We start from the raw sequence: 23,796 nt of genomic DNA on the forward strand, positions 1-23,796 counted from the left end.
ACAGCCTAAATTTGGAAAACGGTTTTCATTGTTGAAGTCAGATATTTAAAGATGTTTTTTCCCCTCACCTTCTGAAGTTAAATCAGACAAAACTTTTCTTGTTTTAGGTTTGTTAGAATTTACTAGAATTATTTTTATTTGCTAACATAAAACATTTTTTCGATTTTATTATTTATTTATTTTTTACTTTTTCAAACCAATCAGGGTATCTGTGTAAGAGAAACATTTTAAGACATAAAATGTTGTTATATTTTGGTTTACATTGTTCCTGCTGGAGAATGTATACAATTATCTCAAGACATTATTAATACAGTAATAAATGATATATCTTCGTTTCTATTGTTTTTATCTCCAAAGTGTGGTGCAAGAAAAGGTTGAAAACACTGGGGAAAGTGTACAAGCCCAGTTCTTATTTATGTTGAATAGAAAACTGCTGTGTGTGTCTCACAATCACACCTCTATCCTCCTTAGATACCAATCGGATGTGATTGGCAACGGGCTGGCCAATCAGGTTTCAAACCCTGACGTCGAGGTGGACATTACCAAACCAGATGTCGTGATTCGCACCCAGATTGCGGTTTTGAAGGACATGACGAACCGGCTGAAAGCGGCGCACAGTGGAAACGACCCGACTTTTGAAACAGGTGAGGGCGCCAAGCCTCCTTCTGGAGCTTTATCTATTCTTCCTGCACAGTCTGGGAGGATGTGGAGCGTTATTATTTTCGAAGGAGGAAAAAACATGTGAATGAGAAACTTTTCTTATTTTCAGATGTTCTTTTCCATCCCAATTTGTTCACCAGCTATATAGTCAGATTGAGATATTAGTCCTTTAATCCAGAAAATGTTCTTCAGGCGATAAAAGGCTGATTTTGTAATCGCCTTTATGTGGCTCTGAAAGCTCAGATTTATCCATCTGCCCTCTTCTTGTCAGTCTGCATGCTGTTTTTTTTTTTTTCTTCCATATTTAAACTCCAAGCCACCTTAAACTCACATGTTCACTTTAAAACTGAGCTGAAAACTCCAGAACATTTCGACCAATGGGAAACCTCTTGACCCGACCTTTTTGTTTTTGTTTTCTCTGTAACAGAGGCTGAAGCTAGCGGAGACGGCGAGAGCGGCAGCGGCTGCGACTCCCCGTCGTGCGGCGAGGACGACATCTACATCTTCACCTCGCAGAACCCGGAGAAGCCCAAGGTCAATTTGGTGCAAACAGACTCGTCATCGGCGTCCTTACGGGGAAGCCTGGCGCTGGCGCTCTGTGGGCCGGCCCTGGCCCTGCTCGCCCCCCACTGGAGATAAAGACCATCAGGACAGGAGAGGAAGAGAAGATCGACCAGGAATACAAGAGTGAAGGGGAGCCCTGTCAGAGAGACTTTACAAAGACTTGCCTTCAGGACCTCAGCCTGGGGTGGATGAGGGAGGGGGAGAGACTCTTCTTGATATTACAATAACTTCAATATTAACTATTTGTATGTTTGTAAGGACATCAGTGTACGGCAGGGGGATTTTTCGTCTGAAAATCCACCTGTTTTACCCCCCCCACCTCCCAGTTTCATAAACTTCCTTAGGTTCTGCTTGCAGCAATACAAACATATAGCAAATTGTGCCTTTTTAAAAACATTTTTTCTCCCCAGCGATATCAATAACAGTTGATGATTGGTTGAACAGGAAGCGCCTGTATTGAGGCATCTTCATATTTCTGATGATCTTGCTGCCCATCACACATGGATCATTCATACAACACGCAAACTGTGAATTCCTCTGGATAATCAGCCTATCAAATCATGATTTGATAGGCTCAAGCACTCATCACTCAGAATTACAGGAAGATGTTGCAAAATAGGTGTTCAGCTTCCTCCCGGCACTCGGCTTATCAGCTTCGTAACACCCTAAACCTTCCCTCTTTTTTTGTTTTGTTTGTTTGTTTACTTGTTGTTTTTTTTAGTTCCATACCTTGCACAGCTCGTCTCATACCTCATGAATACTCTCAATGCAAGCCGGCGATTCGGAGTCAGTCCGGAAACGGTCCCCGTTTCCCCTGGCAACAGCCCTGAAGAAGGTGGCGGGTCACGCCACCCCCCCACCCGGCGCTGGTCGAGTTAGCTCAGTTCATCACAAGGCGTCTCGGCTCTGCAACGGTCCGAGTCGGGAGAAGTCGAAGCATTTTGGGGGATCAACCGGAGAGCGTTTTTTGATCAACAACAACAACAACAAAAAATCAGCAAAGTTTATTACAGGGTTTGTTTTTGTTTTTTGGGGGGTTTTTTGGTATGAAAGAATATATTTGGTACTACGATAGATTTTACGAAATTCGTCCCGCGTCATTCACTCACCCGTTTATTCTAGCTACTTTAAAAAAATCATTAGCGCGTACAAAATGTTGATGTCTTTGTACTTTTTTTTGGTACTTTTTTGTCATTTCTTGTTTTGGTTTTTTGTTAAAGCAAAGAATGTAGGTGTTTTGTAATTTGCGGCCTATCCTCGACATTTCAACCGTAAAATTCCAGCGTTTTGTACAGTAACTTATGTCTGTATTTTAACGGGATTGGAGAAAGAATGATGTAGTATTGAATTAATCAAAACCAGGTGAGCAAAAACAGGTTGAAAAATTATTTTTAAATTAAGTTACCACACAGATTAAATTGGTTTGAATAACAATTTAGCATAAATTGTTTTGTTTTCTTTTTTTCTGGTCTGAAAAAGCTACGTGGGGACAAACGTAAACAATAGACCATTTCCCAACTTAACAATCTTGCTTTTGAAGGATTTGATGAAATCTCTATGCAACGTATTGTAAAGTACCGGAGCCTTTATACGGACGCTTCAGCTTCATTTGCCATTACGTTCCTCACATTTTCATGTTCCGCAAACATTTCAGCGAGGGTTTTGTGCGTCGGAAGAGCAAAGTTGTCAAAGAAACATTCGGAGGAAATGTTTCAGGTGACGATGGTGAATGTCTTTTGTTGGCAGGCCAGGGCAGCAGTGGCGTTTTTTGTTTTGTTTTTTTGTTTGTTTTTCAGCTGGCAGGAAACGGTCCGGCTGCTGGACGCTCATTCGATCCACAGAGAAATGTCAGTCCCATGACTGAAATAATGATCAAAGAAAAAGAAAAGTCGAACTTGGGACAGGTGTTAGAAATCCTTCCGCCTGCCTCGCTGGCCCACGAGAAGAGAAAGGACTCGCTCTCTGAGGAGAGGGCGACTGACTGACTGACTGAAAAGTATGAATGATGTGTAAATAGAGAGCAGCCGTTTCTAGATGTCTCTAAAAGAGGCCTTAACAGTACACCAGGGTTTTACTTGTCAGAGTAAAAATAAATGTTCTGGAAGAAAATGAGATGAGATAGATGTTAAATTGTAAGAGAAAATGTATATTAAACATTTCTTAGTCTTGTGGAAATAAAGACTGCCAATATTTAAATGAGTGTGAATTGCCTGTTTTTTCTTTTTTGAGTTTTCTCTGTTGCTCTGAATCATGTCACGTTGCACACTGGACTGGTGGCCATGATTATTTATACAATATGCAAAGGTACATAATACACTGGGACATACAGAGTACATATTTGTTAAAAATTAAGAAATAAAACGCAATGTTTTCCAACAAATACAACACGACGAGATCACTTGGTATGTCTGGTGCCTTCGCATATCGTATAAATCATTTTGCTGGGTCACCCTGGGCTAAAAACACCAGAATCAAAAGTTTATATATATAAAGAGAGAGAGAGTATAAGTAATGCATTTCACTACGACAGCAATGATCAGCATATGACTAAATAACTGCAGGGATCATCTGCAGACATTTCAACATTCATTAAACTTCAGTGGTTGAAAGAGAAATTAACTTTGAGACGGAATGCTATGAATTTACATAAAACAGACAGAAATTTACTTTTATAAAATTGGAGGTGAAGTTGCCAAAAATCTTAATCAGATCTTTGATAGCCTAGCTAGCTGGATGTCTCACAGATTTGCATAGAAAAGGAAGAAATATATCACTTATGTACACATCTCCAGGTTCAATGTATTGAAATATTCAGGCGGTGGATAGAAAGCTTAGTGATAAAGTGGATAATAAAAGCATTTTCATTTGTGTGGCTATTAATAGTGTTGATACGTTAAACCAAAACACAGAAATAATATAGAAGCTTTCTTAAATTGTATGTGCAGTCTGCAGGTCCAGTAAAATGGCATCTCATAGTACTGCTGCAATAGATATTAGCTGATGTAATAGAAATGAAAAACTACTTGCACTTATCTGGATGACTTGTGGATTATTAGTTAACAATGTCACTGACCACTTTCCGGTATTTGTTGTTCAAACGCATTCAATAAATCAGAATATTACTGAAAAGCCCATTTATTTCAGGAACTTTACCACAAAACAGAAACTAATTATATAGATTACACGCAGGTGGATGTTTGAAAGCCCCTTTTTTTTGTCAATTATGATTGGAAACAGCATGAACAGCTTTTTGACACTCCCCAGGCTAATTCTCGCTGAGGGGCTTTTTTTTTTTTTTTTTTTTTTTTTTTTTTGTGCATTGTCTTTGACTGACTCGGGAGGACGGCGGCGTGTTGTGTGCATCACCCAAATCTGTCCGGCGGATGTTGCGCCAGGAGTCTCGTCGCAAAAACAATGGCGAGCGGCATCGGCAGTAAGTAATATTATAATATAGTTTTTAATGTCATATGAGACTTTTAGGGATCTGTGAAGGCAAAATGACTCGGGGGACTTATTTCACCCAGCTCGTAAAGACACTGCGGCCTCGCCGCTCCAAATATCGCCGGTGTGTGGGAAGATGTGTGTGCCCCATGAATGTGTCCCCCCAAACATTGCTAAGCTAACGCTAGAATTTAGACGTTATTGTGCCGTTTTATCTTGGTTGTAAAATAATACGAGCCATTGCCAGCTTTGTGTTGATGAGCCTTATTTATGTTTTAGTTAAATTAGGAGTTTTAGTCGTCCTGCAGACAATATCAGGCGAATGAGAGTATTGTGGCTAGCGGTAGCAAGCTAGTGCTGCTTGTTTACGTCAAACATGCTGCGGTTACCCTCGCGTTTCTGATTAAATTGGCAGCTTCCGTTGCTATTGGTAGCCGTTTTGAACCCTTTAGTAAGTTTAATTTTTATTAGGATGAAGCTAAACTCAAGTTTTACGACTGGTTTAGTTCGTTCTGCGTTTACAAATAGAGCATGATGGATATGCAAACTGGTAGGAACCAATTCCTGTCAGAAATGAACAAACATGTTTGTATTTTTTTAATTCCTTTTCTTTTTCTTTCTTTCTTTTTCTTTTTTTTTTTTTTTTTTTTTTTTGCTACAGAACACAAGATTATGAATGTGGGACCTACGGAGCCCTGGTCGATCAGGGAGAAACTGTGCCTGGCGTCATCTGTGATGAGGAGCGGAGACCAAAACTGGTAAATCCATGAAAGTATTTGTCATTTGTAGCAAAAAAATGTTCCCCACCAACCATATACGATCAGAGATGTAGGAGAGAAACAAGGTCCATCAAGACGGTGCTCAGTTAAATTGTCTGGCTATTAAAACGGGTGATATAGTGAGAAAGTGAGGCGTCATAGATATTATCTCTAACCAAGGTTTCCCTACTTACATTAATCAGAAAATAAACTTTCCTAAATATCAGCATAGAGAAGAATAGCATGTAGGACAACTGTTATTATTTTTTTCACACCCCATATATTGGGGTATGAAATATATACAGTGTATAGGCCACAATACAGTCATTATTTTTTTCTTTTTTATTTCTAAGATGTTATTTATTTACTTATTTTTTTTTTTGTTTCTATAGTGTGATGTGGTGGGACAAACTAAATCCACCCCTCCTATTCCCTCTTAAAGTGTCTTTATCTTATATTTTTGTCTTATTTGTCTTCCAGGGTGTCTGTGAGCCGAGCCATCAAGCCTTTCTCTGAGCCTGGTCGTCCTCCTGACTGGTTCTCTCAGAAGGTGTGTGAGAGAAAGAGAGACAATAACCCACTACTTTCTCCCTCTCTCCTCATCTCCCAGCCACAGATGTCACTCGTGTTGAATTTTATTCTTTTTAGCTGACTTGGCTAATTTCCTGTTTTGCTTCTCAGCACTGTGCCTCGCAATATTCCGAGCTGCTGGAAGCCACGGAAGCTCCAAAGTGAGTGCTCCGGTGCTGCGGCGTCACCGTCGCAGAATTTGATCCCGGACTTTTCTGACTTAAAGCGAAGGGCGCTCCGAACTTTCTTGTCTTGTTCTAGGCGCAAGCGTGGGGAGAAGGGCGAGGTGGTGGAAACCATCGAAGATGTCATCGTCCGCAGGCTGACCACTGAAAGGATCGAGGAACTTAAAAGACTACAGAGAGAGACGCAGGAGCAGTACAGGTAGGTGTACGTGCTGATACACAGTGTACTGATTGGTGCATTAATTCAAAGTCACTGCTTTTACTACAATGAATGAAACTAAGTGTAATAGGAACTCACGATGGCACATTAAAAATGATTTCCTTTGTATTTGTTGTCCTTGTCCTGACAGGAAGCTGAAGAAGGAGGTGGAACTGATCCAGTCGGGTCACATGGACTCCCAGCTCAAGGATCTGTGGGCAGAAATCACACAGTGAGGCTCTTCCCTTTTTGGCCCCTCCATGTTGCCATATTTCCTTGTGATTGTTGTGGCCTAAAATTCCTGATTTCATGGCGCCTTTTGCAAAGAGTTGTAGTCAAATTTTTTATTTTTTTTTCCGTTGCGACGATAAAAATTTCTTTAAATATCTGAAAAGCAACAGTGAGCACAACCTCTGTATGGTAATTAAAGGGGGTCAATTTTTACTGCAAGAACACAAACTCTTACCAAGTATCTTTGGTCTGGTTTCTAGTGCAAATATCTTAAATAAAAATAAGACTAAACTAACTTGCAAGTAACTTTTCAGCAATATACAGGAGTTTGTTTTAAGTTAATAATTCCTTAATATTGATGAAAAAGTACTGGTTCCAGGAGCAAATTATGTCACTTAAAACGTGGGAAAAATATCTTGTCGCAAGCTTCGTGGGGTTAGCTCTTATTTATTGACCTTTACAGCTTCTCGCCTTAAAATCAACTTTTCCGGAATTTTTTGTTCGTTCTCCAGCAGAAGTCCTCACCCTCAGCTCCAAAGCAAGGCTGATGTTCTCACCATCTGTACAACAAGCTTGCCGTCCTCATTTCCCTTGCCACGCCTCACATTTTAAACTCTGCGTTTGTTTTTCAACTGCAGAAAGAAGAAGCAGGAGGAGGAGGAGGCAGAGCAGAAGAGGAAAGCCACAGAGGTGGCGTACCAAGGTAGGTCCAGAGCGTTCACCGTGAAAACCGAACGCTCAGCCGTCCTGCTGCTTCCACTGGATGGAAGACGAGAAGCTGCAAGAGGCGGCTGCAGTTTGCTTTATGTCGCAGCAAATTCAGCCTAAAGTCACATAATGGATTCTCTTAATGCAAATTGTTTCCATTTTTTGTGGAGCTTTGGATTAATTATTGCTCTGAGTGTGTTTTTCTGTCAACAAAATGATCTTTTTTGAATTTGTAAACTCCTGTTAACAATTAATCGATTACTAATTCAATTGAAGATCATTTCAATAATCAATTCATCACGATTAATCCGACTGATCGTGTCCAAAATTTGCCACTAGCAAATTTTAGGTTCTGTCTGTCCAGCTGAATCATTGACTGGGAAATGTACCAGGATGTCTCCTTTGGCCTGTGTGAAAAATATTTATTAATGATCCATGACTGATTATTAATGTAGCAGCTTTTTGAATTCCTCATTGAGAAATCTAAAGTCGCTCCTTTCTGCTTTTTTTTTTTCCCCCGTGTGTGTTACACAGCGCGTCAGGCGATGAAGAACACGCCGAAGCGCCTCCCCAGTGTGACGGTCCGGTCGCCCCTCGGGGCCAGCCCCTCGACTCACGACGCTCAGGCAGACTCTGCTGTCCCCACGCCACCCATGGACACCGAAGGCGTCCCCTCGGAGGACACCGTCGTCCACTCAACGGTAGGAAACCGTTTAGCCGGACGTCAGGTGTAAATTTGCGGCAGACTCAACAAGACGAGTGACTCCCTCAACCCGACTCCGTCAGGCTCAGGGGGTGGGCGTGTTCCTGCCGGGAGCGGAGCCTCCGGTGTCGGGGCCAAAAGACGGAGGTCTGGCTTCCCTGGCGGAGGACTCGCCTCAGAAGAGACTCCTGGCGCAGAAAGCCACGCCGCCACCGTCGCCTCTGTTATCGGAGCTGCTAAAGAAAGGAAACATCATCTCAGCCAGCCCACGCCTTGTGAGTGCTAACTAAATAACAAAACAGCAATCATCAAGAAACATACTAGCGATTAATCTGAAGTGAATTATTAAATTTTGGATTTTAAATATAGCTGTTTGATAGGTTTGACAAATTATTCTGAGTTAAATTATTTCACCTTTTGGGAGGAAAGTTGTGTAAATGTAAGGATTTGTATACGTTTCTATATTTGGCCTGGTGTGTTTGATGTATTTTTTGGCGGCAGGTTTCAGAAGGAGACACGACGACGACTTTAACCAACGGTGTGCAGACTTTAGTCCCCGGTCATGAAGTCTTCACCGGTAAGCAGACTCAAATGAAAACTTGTGGATGCAGAGGCATCTTTAGCCCTGTGAGGATTCAAGGAACTGTGTCGTCATACCAGCTCAAAATAGTACAAAATTCAATCTTTTGTCCCACTTTAAGAAGCACAGTGAATAGATAAATAGTTAAAAAATCAATTCTAAAATTATCTATTATGAAGCTAACGGCTAGTCCCAGAAGACCAAAGATTATTTAGCAAAATATCCAAAAACATTATGTTTGAGCCCTTAAAACCATAGTCATGTTAGCATTCAGTTGATGTATTTTTTTTTTATTATGAGCTGATAATTATTTACACTGGAGATGGAGGTTAGAGCTGGTGCATCACCAGTGATCTTCCTGCTTGAAACGCTTACATGTAAAATGTTTCAAGTAAGGCAGAGAGATATGGTTTAAAACTAAAATTTTACTTCTTAAAGCAGGTACTTCCTGCTTCGCTTATTTCGTAACAGAATTATTGTTGGCAGACCATCTACTGTCATCAATCAAACCCTCCTTGTAGTTTGCAATTTTTGGATGAGGATATCTTGACATGGAAACTCATGTACACATGTTATTGTGAATAAAGTAAAAAAATTTAAAAAAATCACAGTAAACAGAGCAGCTTGAGTGGGTCTAGTTTTACCTGTTAGGTAATCAAAATGAACTCTGAATAAACGCTTTTGCATTCGCCGATACTTCAATGTCTGCTTGCAGAGGGCGATGCAGACGCAGCGGTGAAGGCAGAGCTCAGCGAGGAGACGGGGCTGGCAGAAGAGGATCTGGTAGCTGTGTCGTACATGGGGGACGAGCTGGACCTGGAGACTGTGGGAGACATCATCGCCATCATAGAAGAGAAGGTACGGGCGTGTCTCTCGCCAAATAGATTCCTTCAAGACCGAGAATGTAAATATGACAGTTTTACAATGGCAGTTTATTTCAAAAGAATGGGTTTGAGGGATTTAGGACTGTTGGAGCTTCATCATTTCATGTTTACACAATGTGACTGTTTGACCCTGACTTAACGGGACAGTAAAAAAAATAACAAAAATCCTATTAGCTCTGGTTGAGTCATTAAGTTTGAAAAAATAAAAAGAAGCAAAAAATAAAGTCATGTCACAAAAAACTTTAAGAAAGTCATACATTCTCAAAATTTGTATTGTTTTCTAAAGTATTGGTATTGGGGATGCAAAAAAAAACAAAATTGTGTAACAATTCATTGTTGATTTAGTGGTTCAATAGATAGAAATTGTTTCTAATTGATTGACAAATGAAGTCCATTAGATTTTTTCGGGTTGTAGTTTGGTCTCTGTGCAGCAGAGGGCGATGCTGGACATCTGAAAGTTGTAAGAAAAACAAAGATGGCGGCCATATCAGAGTGGAAAAGAGAAATTGACGTTTTTGAACGCAGCAGGAATCTGGTGTGGGATGTAAAATGAAAAAACTAAAAGTTTGAAATTACTCTTAGAAATCTTGGAACTTTACGAGATCTTAAAGTCAGAAATTTACAAGAAAAAAACAGAAATGTTAAAAAATGTTGAACATTTGTGAGGATAAAATCTGAAACTTTTACATTAATCTCAGAAATTTTCTAGGATTTTTTGCTCATAGCCTCCGTTCTTGTTGATTCACTATCAAATTAACTGCAGCCCCCCAAAAAATCCTTAAATAAGAATTTTTCTTTTTCTCTGTCCATTGTCGTAGGTTGATGACTCTGTGGAGGCTTTAGACGCCGCCGCCGTGGAAGCAGCTCTGTCTCTGTGTGAGGAAGCCGTCTCAGAAGGCCACACCCTCCCTGGGCCGTGGGAGACCCAGGACCTGAAGCCGTCGGACCCTCCGGTGCAGCACGCTGCATTGGTTCCGGAGAACCAGGACGCCGCACCAGCTTCGTCTTCCGACGGCCCGGAGACGCAGAGCCAGCCCAACATCAAAAGGGAAGAACAGTTCAAGGGAAGCGCTGAAGGAACCGAGGCGGCGGGAAGCGACGTCAACTCTTCACTGGCTTCCGACGACGGCGCGGCAGGAAGTGAAGTCACAGAGGAGGCGGTGGCCGGCGCGAAGGAGGCCGCCGAAGCTACAATGAAGACTGAAGGAGAGGATTGGAGCCAGCCGGAGCCCAACCCTCCCTGCCTCGGTGGGGAACACGCCAGGATGTTTATACTCGGAAACAAAGCCCACGTTTGTTTGTCCTTCAACTTTTTTTTCTTTCTTTTTTTTTAAACTTCTGCAGACTCAGAAGACAGCTCCGTGTCTGGGAGAGAGTCCAAGGTAACCCACATCAACACGCCAGCATCCACCGGCGGCTCTTATTTACATGAAAACTCGACTCCGTTTGTTTTTCTCTGGAGGTGAAGGAAGAGGAGGGAGGGAGCGAGGGCGACCCGGACGACGGGATGGAGCTGAAGGAGGACTGCGGGGAAGGCGAGGGTCCGTACCTGTCTGAGGTGGAGCGGGCCGCCAGCGAGAGCGAAGACGGCTACGGCCCGCCGTCCCAGCGCTACACCGTGGACTCCCTGGCCAGCAGCCCAGCCTCCTCCTCCCAGCTGTAGGTGCACGGTTTGCCGACCAAATACAAAACATTAAGAACTCTGTCTGAACGGACAGATTACAGAAGAAAAGTTGCACAAAATATCAAATTTATAAATAAAACACAACACACTCGTTGTTTTAAATACTTTTAGCACCTTTCTATCACTGCGTTTGCATTGCAAATGTCTCTCTTACTCTCATGTGCATCAGCTCCACATGCGGTGAAGACCAAGAGGCCATGCAGGCGCAGAAAATCTGGAAGAAAGCCATCATGTTGGTGTGGAGGGCTGCAGCCAATCACAGGTGATGCTTGTTGGCAAGTAGACACTAAATAACATCATGCACTGCCAGCACTTCCCTGTTAGCCACATTTAGCATGAGTGTTTTCTTTGTTTTTGTCTTAATTTTTAATCGTGAAATTGTTTTTAGCTTTAGTTTAGTATGAAAACAGATGTAATGTTTCTTGCAGGTACGCCAGTGTCTTCCTGCAGCCCGTGTCAGACGACATCGCCCCGGGTTACCACAGCATAGTGCACAGGTCAGAAAACACAACACCCATTAAAGATCTACTTTTCAGCGAATGTACGATAAACAAATGCACATGTTTCTACCGTTTCGTTTTTTAATCTAAATAAATCTCTCGCAGACCCATGGACCTGTCGGCCATAAAGAAGAACATCGAGTCCGGCGTGATCCGCACCACCGCCGAGTTCCAGCGAGACATCATGCTGATGTTCCAGAACGCCATCATGTACAACTCGTCGGACCACGACGTGTACCACATGGCGCTGGAGATGCAGCGTGACGTCCTGGAGCACGTCCAGCAGTTCCTGGCCACCCAGCTCATCATGCAAACCTCGGAGAGCGCCATCTCCGCCAAGAGCCTCCGCGGCAGGGAGGGCAACCGCAAACCAGGGGAGCCGGCCGAGAAGGTGGGTTGAGCGGCGCGAGAAGAAGAAGGAGGAGGAAGCGGAGGAGGTTATGTTAGTAAGCGTTTGAGAAACGTAATTACTCTGCGCCCAAAGAGGGTAAAACTGGAGGACGCATCAAAAAAGTTTACCGTGGTTCAATGAACCATAGGGCTGTAGCTAATGATTATTTATTGATTAATCGATTGTTCTGACAATTAATCGGATAAAAAAAATGGCACATTCGACAATTTTTTTTAACCACCTTTTTATTCATCAGAAATACAATGAAGGATGTAAATAAGCTAATAGTTCGTTGTCTAGCCTAAAATGCAATCTTTTATGAATGACATGATGCTAAAACCGTCACCTGAGAAATTTAGGCTAAACACAAATATTTAGACAAAGGTTTCTTTTTATCTTCAATGCAAAACGTATATAGTTTTTGTACAGTTTTGGATTAATTACTGCTCTGAATTTTTTCATCACATGGCCTTTTTTGTGTCTGTATATTCCACTTAACAATTAATCAATTATTGAATTAGTTGATAATTATTTCAGAAATCTACTAATGGAGATTAATATGTTTAATTGACACATTTTGAGAAATATCCCGTATGGATGAGATTTTAGTCATGTGTTGCATTAAGATCACGTCAAATTGTCTGTTTGAAAGATAAAATGTCTCATTGAGTCTCTTATTTTGGACAGACGATGGAACTCTGCATGTCTCACTCTGTCTACATTTGTTTTCTAATTTAAAGTGCTTCTGCCAGGTGGGGTTTTGGGGTTGTGCTTCTTTTAAAATCTAGTAATATGACCAATAAACGCAGCATTTTAAGAATAATTTTCCACTTAATAATAGAAAAAGAAATTCATGTAGAGAATTGAACGACTATTAGCTCTATGATTTCCTGTTACTTTTGTGAACCAACAGAGATTTTGTTTTTATTTTCTTTCATGAGACAGATTCAGTTTAAATAAATGTCATCAGTTTCTGGGTAAGTCCTTGTGATGCAACCTGGACGTACGAGAGAAATCCTGACCGAGAGGGAGGGCAGCAAGCTCAGCATCAGTGAAAATAGATTTTTATGTTGATTTAGGTTTGTGCAATAATAACGTAAAGTTGTTTTCATTGAGCATAGTTTAATTTTGATGGCAGGTCTTTGTTTCGTCCGTCACCATCGCGATGTGTATTTAAAAGTATACCCAGAGGCGGGTCTTTCCATGTGGACAAACCTCCTAAAGATGTCCATTAAATGTAGACCATGAGCTGCTCATCAAAGAACAACCGAAATCCTTAACGAATAGCAAACTCCTTCATTTTTGGTGGTTGTTTCTCTTGATTGGGTTCTGCTGCCCTGGGCAGAAAGCCATGTCCCCATAAACCGCCACTGGGTTTGTTTTTCTGTTTGCTTCACATTCAAACCTTGAATGGCAGGAAATCCATTGTTTTTGCTTCCACATGCACGTCAAAGTTGGACATGCTGCCTTTGTTGCATATCTGTGATGGTTTGTCTGCTCTGCTTGTTGTCCGCTGCCTCATTGGAACGATTGTTGCCCACATCCCAGTTGATGCCTGTCCTGCATGTTTGGCTGCAGCCTTTTCTTTCTCCACCTGCATGCTCGTGTGTCCACAGATCATTGAAAGTAGGACTTTCGTTGTGTAGTCGTGCACGTTGCACTCTGCTGTCGGGGCTAGAAGTGGGAGTCTGGAGTCTCTCCTCAGCGAGGATCTTTGAATAAAAAAAATCTGTATAATTCGATGGGAGCTGTGACGGGAGTTTCCGTATTCACCTGCTTGTCTCTTTTCTTCTGTGGATCTCAGTCTTGTAATGTTGAATCCTAACTTGTTAAAGTGTTATGTCATCCTGATGTTTTGTGGATATGTGTGTTTCTGTGCTTCCCACCTGATGAGGTCCAGTCCCCCCCTCAGCGTCTCGTCTGACTGGGACTCCAATGAAACTTGCTTTCTCACGCCTGTGTGTCTTTGCTTTCTCTTTTTCACTCCGATGTTTGTCCTCCTACAGGACAGTGTCCCAATGGCCTCTCCTGCTTTCCTTCTCTCTCTCTTTGTAAGTATTCAGGTTCTTCCCTCAGATCTCACCAGAACCAGGTCTCAGCGCAAACATCACTCACTCCGTCCATATGCGACAATCTTCTTCTTTACTGCCATCAAACACTAAAAGGACACAGAAATCAGCCAGGAATGCAAACAATTATTTCATTTACGATTAATTGACTATCAGTGGTTTGCTAGATTAAAATAAGTTCCAATCGATAAACAAATTACTTTCTCCCAGCTCTTCTTAGCGTTGTAGTTTTCCCGCCAACCAGCAGAGGGAGCGGCTGCTCATCCTTCAGCAGAGCCATTGTTAAAGATGGAGAAATCATCATAACAGAACGATAAAGAGAAACGGTCCAAACAGAGTCCAGTGTGGGGGTAAAATGGACTTAATGGACAAAATATAAAACACCGTTCGTTCTCCTTAAGCGCTCATTTAGCCGTGCTACATGGTGAAGCAGCGTTATCTTGAAAAATGACTGATGCGTGTTACGAAGGCGCAGAAAAATTACAACAAGTTGGAGGATGAAAAAAGACACCATCATTTCAATCGATGAAAACAAATTTTTGAGGGCTTTTGTGAGTTGATTAAATTCACTGAGCGAAGTTTGAACATTCCTTCAAAAATGAGCACACACAGTTCTTCTGTGAGAATATTTCTGTTCATAGGGAATTACGTGTTTCACATTTTTTCATCTTTTTTGTTTCTATTCAGTAAACTAAGTAGAAGAAGAAGAACCGGAAGAGGTCAGCCGTCAGGGAAGAAACGCAAGCCAAGTGTTTGAAAGGCTCTCACTAAGTGGTTCTGTTTGGTTATATTTTATAAATATGCCCAACTTTAATGAGACAGAAAACCACACGTTAGTTGAGATCAGGGATAAATTCGGCTGACACAAAATGTATTTGTTAAATATTCAGCATGATATGATAAATTAGCCCTTTATGTTACGGGAAGACGGTCAACCCTCTTGATGCAAGAGACAACGGATGCGTGTCAATTATTCGTTATCTTGACTTGTTAATCGATAACTTTCATCCTGAATACGGTGCCTAAAATGTTTCACGTTGTCTCCGCTTTTGATGAGAAAAAAAAACCCTAAAACGTTTTATTGGGATTTATTGTGACCGGACCAGCAGTACGGTACGGGTGGCTGTAAGGTTTTTTGTTTTTTGTTCAACATGACTTTGCCTTTTGTTTTGGTTGATGGGGAAACGGTGGCGCAGCCTGTCAGGCTGTTACAGCTCCAAACACCAAGGCTCATAAACCAGCCATCATCTCCAGACACCCTCATACACTCTAGCTTCTGTTTGCACAAAGTTTGATCACATCACACACGCGAACTTCCCTGTACCCTGTCATGGTTCAAGCTCCCAGTCCATGCCGCTTTTCTGTTTTTCCATTATTTTCACATGCGTTTCTCAGTGTCTCTTTCTCTGCATGCTCTAATTTATTTCTTCTTTGTATCTTGTTTTGATTTTTAATTTTCCCTTTTTCAGTCATCCTTATTTTTCTTCCGTTTTGTCCGTTGTGTGGGGAGGAAGCCCTCCGAGGTTGGACCATGCCGTGTTTTTGAGCGGATCTCAATCACGTGACGAGGTCTCCGATCTTTTGACCTTGGCACCTTGACAAAATGACTCCCTGTCTCTCCCACTGCAGGATGGAGGCACCAGGGGTCGCCGCAGCGCCATGGAAGCTGACCTCAAAATGAAGAAGTAGCTTCTGGGATGCTTTTCTGGAAATGGCTGACGTCTCTGTGGCCTGGTTACGTCTGACGGGACTCGTGCGCAGCTCCTTCAACTTGCACCCCAGTGCGTAGCGTCGCATATCTGGCGAGGGTCCAGAGTAGTCATTTCCGTTTGATGAAACTGAATGAAAACTTTCTAACAAGAACATTTTCACCAGCAGCTGCTTGTTTGGGTATCAACAATCAATGGCAGGTTGAATGCTGCCTGCTCGATTGGATCCCACTCAACATTTTGTATGTTAGTACAGTCTGTCTGAGTCTGTCCTGCACCTAACTATGTCCTCTGAAAGGTGGATGTAAAGACACTGGATGGCAGCAAGGTTGAACGTGATGTGCTTAGGATTTAATACCCGTTTTATTAGCTCTGCATGTTGGACCAATGTCTCACAGGACCAATTAATCAATCAGTCTGGGCCATGTTCAAGTATAATTCACTGGGCATTTCTTTAGGTCATGGCATACATCAGCTTGTTTTAAGGTACTGAAGATGCATAGATCTTTAAATATCTGCAGATCTTTTTTCAAAGCATGATTTAAGTCAAGAGAACACGTCAGTCATAAAGCTCCACTTTGGATTAAAACTCATTAATGGTATTACATTAAACTGTTGTTGAGTTTGGACCTGCAGTTGGCCCTTGCCAACAGGATTTGGTTTCATCTTGAGAAGTCGGCCATGAAAACACAAAAGTCTCTAAAGGATCCTCCTCTGACCTCACTTCCCCCTGCTGACGTCAAGCAGATTTAAACATAATTTAAATTTGAGGATTTTGCTAAAACAAGTATCTGCTCATTTTCTGAAACAAGGTGGGCAAAGTTTGTTATTGCTGAAACTACTCATCCCTGGTCATCACTTCGGAAGTAGCTTGTGTGTGTGTGTGTCAGTGTGAACGCTCTGTAAATGGCATAAGAACTTGCTGGTGTTGTGGTAGAGTACAAAGTTGAGTTTTGTACCTGAGAAGGATCATATAGTGAGAGTATGTATGTTTTTTGGTGTACATTTGTTAAATAAAAGATTTGATTTAAATGTAAAACAGAGTAGAGTGGTTTGCTTATTGGTTTTCTATTGTAGGTTTCGTTTTAGAGTTGTGCCTGAGCTAGCATGCCGAACCGATTCCTATGAATAGCCGTGGTGTGTAACAGTTAAAGTATTTTAAACAGGGTTGAGGTTTCCAGTCACATGACAGTTGCCTCGTGATAGTGGTTTCATATTTGATGGCCTGTTCTTGTTCTGTGGGAGGAGCAGGTCCAACCCTGGTTTGGTTATTCTACAGTATCCACTGTAACAGCCTCAACAGTTTCACTTTGTGAGTCGTCATGTAGATTAGTCGTCATGGTTCTGCTGGCAAAGGCCAGCAGAACCATCACTGAAACACCAATGACTGCATTTCCTACAAACTGATATGACCAATTCTTTTCCTTGAGGCAGTAATCTACATCCTTTAGATTGTCTGCACCCAAAACACCTAAATGCTTTAAAGAGTTCAGCCATCTAATTTATGAAGGATTGCAACAGTTGTTGATCCGTTCAATTTTAAATAGAGAACCGCTCTATCATGATAAGTTAAGACTTGCAATTTTTTAAGGCCAACTTAAGGATGTGGACAACCTGTTAACAATCACCCTACAACATGTTATCCATTGTTTCCTAATGATAGTTCAGGGAACAAGCCCTATTGTTCCAGCCTTTAGTAATCCAGCCAAGGAGTGAAGTTGCCTTTTCTTTATCAAGAAATAAAAAGCCCACATAAAACTTTATATAAATACTTTATTGCACAGTTTAAGTCTTATAAATAAAATACAAAAACAGTACACTTCAGTAGTGAGACCAGCCCAGTTCTGGATTGAAATCTAAAGCAGTGTCAGAAACTCGCAGTGCAAAATACTGACAATTAGTGAAAAAGCAACAAAAACAAAGTCTGTTTGAGGGCCCGCTCAAAAAGGTTCAGCTATCTTTAAGATATAAAGTTAACTTTAGTCAATTAAAATAGAAACCTCACAGTATACACAGCCTTACATTCACTATGAACTGACATGACTCTGCAGACCCCGTCCACCACTAGCTGAACTCATGAATCACTGGACTTTCAGAGGAGTAGAGCTTCCTCTTCACCAGCCGGTACTCTGGCCTCAGCTTCAGCACTTTGCCAGAATCAAAGATGTGCCAGCCATCCTCCTTGTCCACCTTGAACACCACAGAGAGTTCAAAGGTCGGGGTGACATCCGGGTCCGGGACGACGGTCCCCACAGACTTAAGGCCCTCTTTGCCCTCAACGTACAGCCTGATGGAGGCGCCCCGGAGCCCGCAGGGCTCGTTGGCGGAGGAGTGCAGGATGTGATGCCCGACCCTGGTGATCATGTTGCGGGGCAGCAGCAGCACCTGGCAGCGCAGGACGGACGGCTTGGCTTCCGTCAGACAGCACTCCATCTGCCGGGTCAGGTCCTGATGGAGGAGCCGCTGTTCGTCCTCGACACCAGCATCCAAATCTGCGGCTGTGATGAGACAGAGGTCAAAGGTTAGAATCACCTCATTGCATCATCTGAGTCAAGTCCTTTCAACACAGGTCATGACATCACTGACTTTAGTAAAGTTACAAGTTTTCAGGTGGATCAATTTGTCATCCACCATATTATATAGGTAATTTAAAAAATAATAAATATCTATAAACCAACTATTCAAGTGTTATTTATTCAAAAGTCTAGAGAAACATATTAAAACTCTCAATCTGCGTATAGCTGCAGGTTAACAGCACAACCAGTATCAACTATATAAATGCTACTTACAAGGCCAACTGCCGTCCCTCTCATCGCAGCTCTCAACGCTTCCCCGCCGGGCCGAACTCGACCCACGGCCCGGGGAGTTGTGCTGGAAGAAGTACTTTCCTATCATCTCCGCCACGCTCTCCTCCTCCGTCAAGACCGACACTCCGTGTCCAAAGGGCATAGCGGCGATATAGACCATCCTGACTGCAGCCTGTCGAGCTCCGGCGTCTCCTCCAGTTGTGTTCTCGGTGTTTCTTCCATGTAGTCAGATGGGTGAAGCGGCCCGATGCGCCGAGCGCGAGGCTTTTATACAGGAGAGGGAGGGGCCTCTTGCATCAGCCCGGGGGGAGGGGGCGGGGCTTAAGCCGGTTGAGTCCGGAATCTTCCTGGTTCGAGGCTCGCGCAACCTATCTGCGGATTGCAGCTGAGAACTGTCACGTGCGTTGAAAACCAGGAAAAAGCAATCGCTGCGGAGCATTACGTCAGTCTGAATGCTGCGAAATTTACTTCGTTTTCCGGGTAACAAGATGTTTTAACTATATTTAAATAATTTGTGTAATACAGAACCTCCTATCGAGGAATATAATTCAGGAAATGATACAGAGCGTCAAATAGTTTGTAGTTATTTGTGAAGGAAGTTCTGAAAATTGAGCCTCGATTTTAAATCAATTCTTCATGGTATTTGGCTAATTTTATACAGATAAGATGAAGAAGGTGAAAACACTGTTTCAGTATTTTAAACAGTTATATCGTCGACTTAAAACGTAGCATAGAAAAATAATAGTATTATTTTAGCGTTAAATCTAAAGTTCAACAGGTCAACCCCCACTGTAGGCTTTAAATCAAAAGTGTTTAATGAATGGCATAAAAAAAATGGAAAAAAACCCCCCAGAAAAAACATATTAGAATTTCAAGAGTTTCATTGTTCTGCCTTCACATCTGTTTTGCTCTTTTGTGACACTAATATTCAAAAATTCATGTTCAAAAAGTAACATTTAAGATTCTGTTCTTAAAGTATAGATTTAAAATTAGGCTTTTTTTCAACTGGATGGAAAATCTCACAGTCATGAACTGATTATGATGGTTCAACTCAGTGGAAATCGGGATTAAAGACATATTCTTGTAGTTAAAGTATGTATTTCCGTTTTAGACGCACTAAAATGGAAATTAGTGCTGTATTTTGAGTCTAAAACTAAGGTCGGGCTCTCCTTTCTCACTCATTTAATATTTTTTTGTTCATTTTTTATGCTTAATGAATGCAACTGTACTTTTCCCAAATGTGAAACCTTTTGGCACTTACATGAGCTGCGCTGGAAATATACTAGATGTGACTCAGATATTGAGTGAAATTCATCACTGCGTAACGCGTTGTGTTGAAAGAGAAGCTGATTGCCACGGTGATTCAGAATCAAACTTCCCCTTCTGCTGTTGACCACTTGCTACACTTACAATGAGAAGAAGTGTTCATCATGTCAGAATCCAGACGCATCTGGACCAAACTATTAGTAGTTCAGAAAGTTGGACTGCTGAAGACATTAAATAGAAACTTTGCCTACCGAAACCTTTTGGAGTATGTTGCCCACCCCATTTGCACATGTAAAGGTTAATAGTTTTTGACATTTCTACATTTTTATAACGATACTTTGTGGCATTATTCTGATAACAATAAACATGACTAAGGTGTGTTTATTACGTCTTTTTGTATGAAACTGTATGGCTGTGAGTTCATGACACAGCAATCGGAGCCCCTCAAACATAAACACTGCTCTTGAAAAACACGATTCTTCAGGAAATCAATCTCATAATTAAGTCTGATTTGTATCACTAAACTGCACACACGATGCATTTCATCACATTTTCAAAGTTATTGATATTTATTGATGCTCTCATTGGACAAACAGTGGAGGAAGTAATAAAATATAACAATCCAAAGAACATGGAGTATGTTGTTCTTTAAAACAACTGTATCTGGAATTTGTTGTGACAATAAATCAAATTTTCTATCACAATAAGAAATGTATCACGATAAATGATAAACGATACAATAGCGTATCGAGAGTATCTGCAAACAGCAGTTTCAAAGTCTTGTCAGCATCAATTTTGAACTTTGACTAGGTCATTCTAACACATGAATATGCTGTGATCATTTTATTGTAGCACTTGCTGAATGTTCAGGGTCATTGTCCTGCTGGAAACTGAACCTTCGCCCCAATTTTTCTTGCAAGGTTACATTGCACTTACCTGCATCCACTTTTCATTAACTGAAAAAAATAGAGGAAGAATCATCTCCACTGCGAGATGATACCACCACCATGTCTCTCCTTGATGGTATTTTCATCAAAATGTAAAGTGTTAGGTTGCAGTGTCAGGCTCACCCTTGATTAAACCACACACAGATGAACATCCTTTGTCAATATGGGAATTTAAAAAGGTAATTGGTTGAACTGAATCGAGTGAAAGAGTTCTGTTCTCAGCTTAACAGGGCGATGAAACGTAGAGTAAAATAAATACTATAAATACTTAAGAACTGCACATTGTTCCTTCAAACTGTCCATTTTTTTAACTCCAGAAATCTTGAGGGATTTGTGAATGTTTGTCTGCGGTGAGCCCAGCTGCTTCGTGTGAATGCGGGAGATTTAAAGCTTTAACGCTTCGAGGGTTAGCTGGTGTTTGCGTCTAGACTACGGTTGAAGCGAACCCTGCCGTTACTCACAACCAGGTGACTAAGACTCAGTCTGACTCACAACGGCGTAGACAGTCATACACCTGGTGAAGGCCCAGCAGCGTAAACAAGAACTGTTTGCTTTTTAAACTTTCTATTTTAGTCCGATCCATGAAGTCATCACCAGTCACGTAGAATGACCAGGTGAGCGAGGAGTCGGGTTTTTAAACAGAAAACATTCCACTTTTTAACTCTTTATTTGAGAACTGGCCTATTGGGAGCACAGTGTGTGTTTCAGGGTGAAACCGACATCTGACAACAAGTTTGCTCTTGTCTGAAATAGAAATATGTGAAACTAGTTCAACGTAATTCAAACAGATGAAGACAGTGTCCTTCCTTTAAGGTCCAAAGTCTGCTGTGCTGGCATGACTTGAAGGGGGAGGACGTCTTTCTCAGGTTATTCTCGTTCACCTGAGTCACTCTCCTCAGAAATGTCGTGGCTGTGACGCCACGGGAGGCGGCCAATCACATCCAGAGCTACTGCAGTCTGACAGAGAGAGAGAGAGACGGAGCACCAAGGAGGAAGTGTCTTTCTGAGGAAGTGTAGGGGAATTACAGAGTGTGGTCACGCCACCAGGACTCAGCAAAATTCGGGAGTATTTCCTGGATATTAAAATCATCCAAAGTTTTAGCAGCTAAGAGTTAGAGAAAGAACATAAAGCGAAACAGAGCCAAGTAACATCCCTGCAGCACTCCTTATTAAATTGTTACTTCACAATGATCAGATGTTTTCAGTGTTGACACATCCGGTCTGTGGACAGGTCAGTTTAGCGCATGGATGCCCTTACAACACTGTCATACTGTATAAGCTGAAAACTAAACTAGAAAACTAATGTTGTGAGATGTTATTTTTTTGTTTGTTTGTTTTTTTGCCAAAGTAAAAAACAAAATCAGTTAAAATTTTTTTTTTCTTCATTTTGAAACAGCAACAAAAATATGTTTTTTTTTATACATAGATGGCGTAAAAATCAGTATCTTCATGTTTTGGTTTGGTTCTGGTTAAGTCAGGTTTATGTGTGTTGGACATTTTAGCAACAAGGATGCAGATCAAAATGTTTTACAGAATTATAAAAAAAAAAAAATCATACAGACACCAATGGTGAAAGGAGCAATAAACATTTCACCTTGTTAAAAGCCTTCATCGAAATCATTATGCTCATTAAATATATTGATAGATGTGTTAATACTAATGAAAGGCAACTAAAGACAGGTGGGTTTGTAGCTCTGATTTAAATGAAATCACTCGCTCTATTTCCATTGACCATATAATGCAGCAAACTGGAATTCTGAAAATAAATGATGGAAACATGACAATTTAAAAAAAAAAAAGCCCTCATGTTTTTTGCTAATTTTTTTTCTTTTGCATGATGTGATTTGTCGGCTGTTTGTGAATTTGTGTATTTCACTAAACCGCAGTGGGAACACTCGCCACACGAGTCACGTGATCAACAACCGGATGTTACTACTGATGAAACGACAAAGAAGACGACAGGACGCGTGGCTTGATTTTAATGAGCAAACTTATTTGCGTGTGATTTTTATTTTGTTTCGTAGTTAATGGAAACGCCGTAATTGTGTTTTTTCAACATTTCGGAATATTGACAAATCTTCACATACGTTTGTAATGGAAACACACTTAGTGTTTTTCTGTTTTCTGAAAGTTTGTTCCAGATTTGTTGTGCGGACGCCGCTTCTCCATGTTTGGTTCTGGTTCTGTGGAAGCAGAGCAGAACCAGAAGACCTCTGTGCTGTGGTCTGGAAGATTGATACAACAGCAGAACCGTCACAGAACCTGATACAGAAGCCACGCCGGGGAGAATCAGCTGTGAACGTAGAGATTGTGTTGAGAAATGATGTGGATGTTTCTGAAACTGATCCTCTCTGAGATATTATATTTTTAAAACAATGTGATGGAGATATTTGTTTTTTTAAATATGTAGGAAAGCATCTGATGGCTACGGTAGATTATGGTGTTGGAACTGGGTCTTGTCTAGAAAGGCTGTAGGAACCTGATTAGTCTGCATAACACTCTGAAATCTATAGAATACCTGGAGAAAAAAGACATCTTGTAAATCGGTTCAACCAATAATAAGGTGGATTCACACTGCTCACTTTAGTTCGCTTCAATCAAACTCTCGTCCGTTTGCCGAGAAAGTGCCGGTTTGTTTGGCGAGGTGTGAACACGCAATCGAACTCTGATGTGGACCAAAACAGCAAACTCTGGTCGGCCTAAAAACTTAAATAAATATGATTCATCTCTGTGGGAGGAATGGGAGGCACAGAGGAAGTCAGTTCATTCTTTGGAACCAAGTGAACCGAGTTCTGCAGTCAGAGGAGGGTCCATGATGCTGTGGGCTTGCTTTACCACATTTTGGGGAAAAAATAAAGACAGACACAGTAAACAGCTTCACCAATTCAAAGTCTGCATTTGTTTTAAGATCCAGATTCTGATTTTCATAAGCAGGAAATT

At 41.4% G+C, this 23,796-nt stretch overlaps 3 protein-coding genes across 7 annotated transcripts in view; 2 read left to right on the forward strand and 1 right to left on the reverse strand.

Moving 5' to 3' along the window:
* gpc4 (glypican 4) overlaps window positions 1-3,424 on the forward strand; it is a 41,639-nt gene extending 38,215 nt beyond the window's left edge. Inside the window, exons 8-9 of the mRNA XM_055034319.1 lie at window positions 472-644; window positions 1,088-3,424. Coding sequence (XP_054890294.1) covers window positions 472-644; window positions 1,088-1,299 — 385 coding nt within the window. The 3' untranslated portion in view covers window positions 1,300-3,424. The remainder of the gene's footprint in view (window positions 1-471; window positions 645-1,087) is intronic.
* A 1,171-nt stretch (window positions 3,425-4,595) lies between these two features.
* On the forward strand, window positions 4,596-23,792 carry brd8b (bromodomain containing 8b). Of its 5 annotated transcripts, XM_055034277.1 has the most exons (19): window positions 4,842-5,215; window positions 5,327-5,423; window positions 5,904-5,973; window positions 6,105-6,154; window positions 6,255-6,377; window positions 6,529-6,609; window positions 7,247-7,311; window positions 7,851-8,017; window positions 8,103-8,294; window positions 8,521-8,596; window positions 9,315-9,457; window positions 10,302-10,731; window positions 10,828-10,865; window positions 10,946-11,142; window positions 11,337-11,429; window positions 11,596-11,664; window positions 11,773-12,058; window positions 14,065-14,109; window positions 15,757-16,894. In XM_055034277.1, exons 1-19 carry the CDS (start codon window positions 5,197-5,199, stop codon window positions 15,814-15,816), a joined length of 2,301 nt encoding a protein of 766 aa, XP_054890252.1. In that variant the 5' UTR covers window positions 4,842-5,196; the 3' UTR covers window positions 15,817-16,894. The 5 variants fall into 5 exon arrangements, with proteins under 5 accessions (XP_054890249.1, XP_054890251.1, XP_054890248.1 ...); XM_055034274.1 differs by lacking the exons at window positions 4,842-5,215; window positions 14,065-14,109; window positions 15,757-16,894 and adding exons at window positions 4,596-4,657; window positions 22,988-23,792; XM_055034276.1 differs by lacking the exons at window positions 14,065-14,109; window positions 15,757-16,894 and adding an exon at window positions 22,988-23,792 and having other exon boundaries at window positions 4,840-5,215; window positions 10,952-11,142.
* On the reverse strand, window positions 17,592-18,871 carry si:ch211-39i2.2 (DNA damage-inducible transcript 4-like protein-like). The gene is made up of 2 exons (XM_055034282.1): window positions 18,626-18,871; window positions 17,592-18,334 (listed from the first exon to the last, which is right to left on the reverse strand). Exons 1-2 carry the CDS (start codon window positions 18,801-18,803, stop codon window positions 17,901-17,903), a joined length of 612 nt encoding a protein of 203 aa, XP_054890257.1. The 5' UTR covers window positions 18,804-18,871; the 3' UTR covers window positions 17,592-17,900.
* Window positions 23,793-23,796: the final 4 nt, after the last annotated feature.

This window comes from Poeciliopsis prolifica, unplaced genomic scaffold, assembly GCF_027474105.1.
Source record: "Poeciliopsis prolifica strain line A6 unplaced genomic scaffold, Auburn_PproV2 SCAFFOLD009, whole genome shotgun sequence".
Classification (NCBI taxonomy): domain Eukaryota; kingdom Metazoa; phylum Chordata; class Actinopteri; order Cyprinodontiformes; family Poeciliidae; genus Poeciliopsis; species Poeciliopsis prolifica.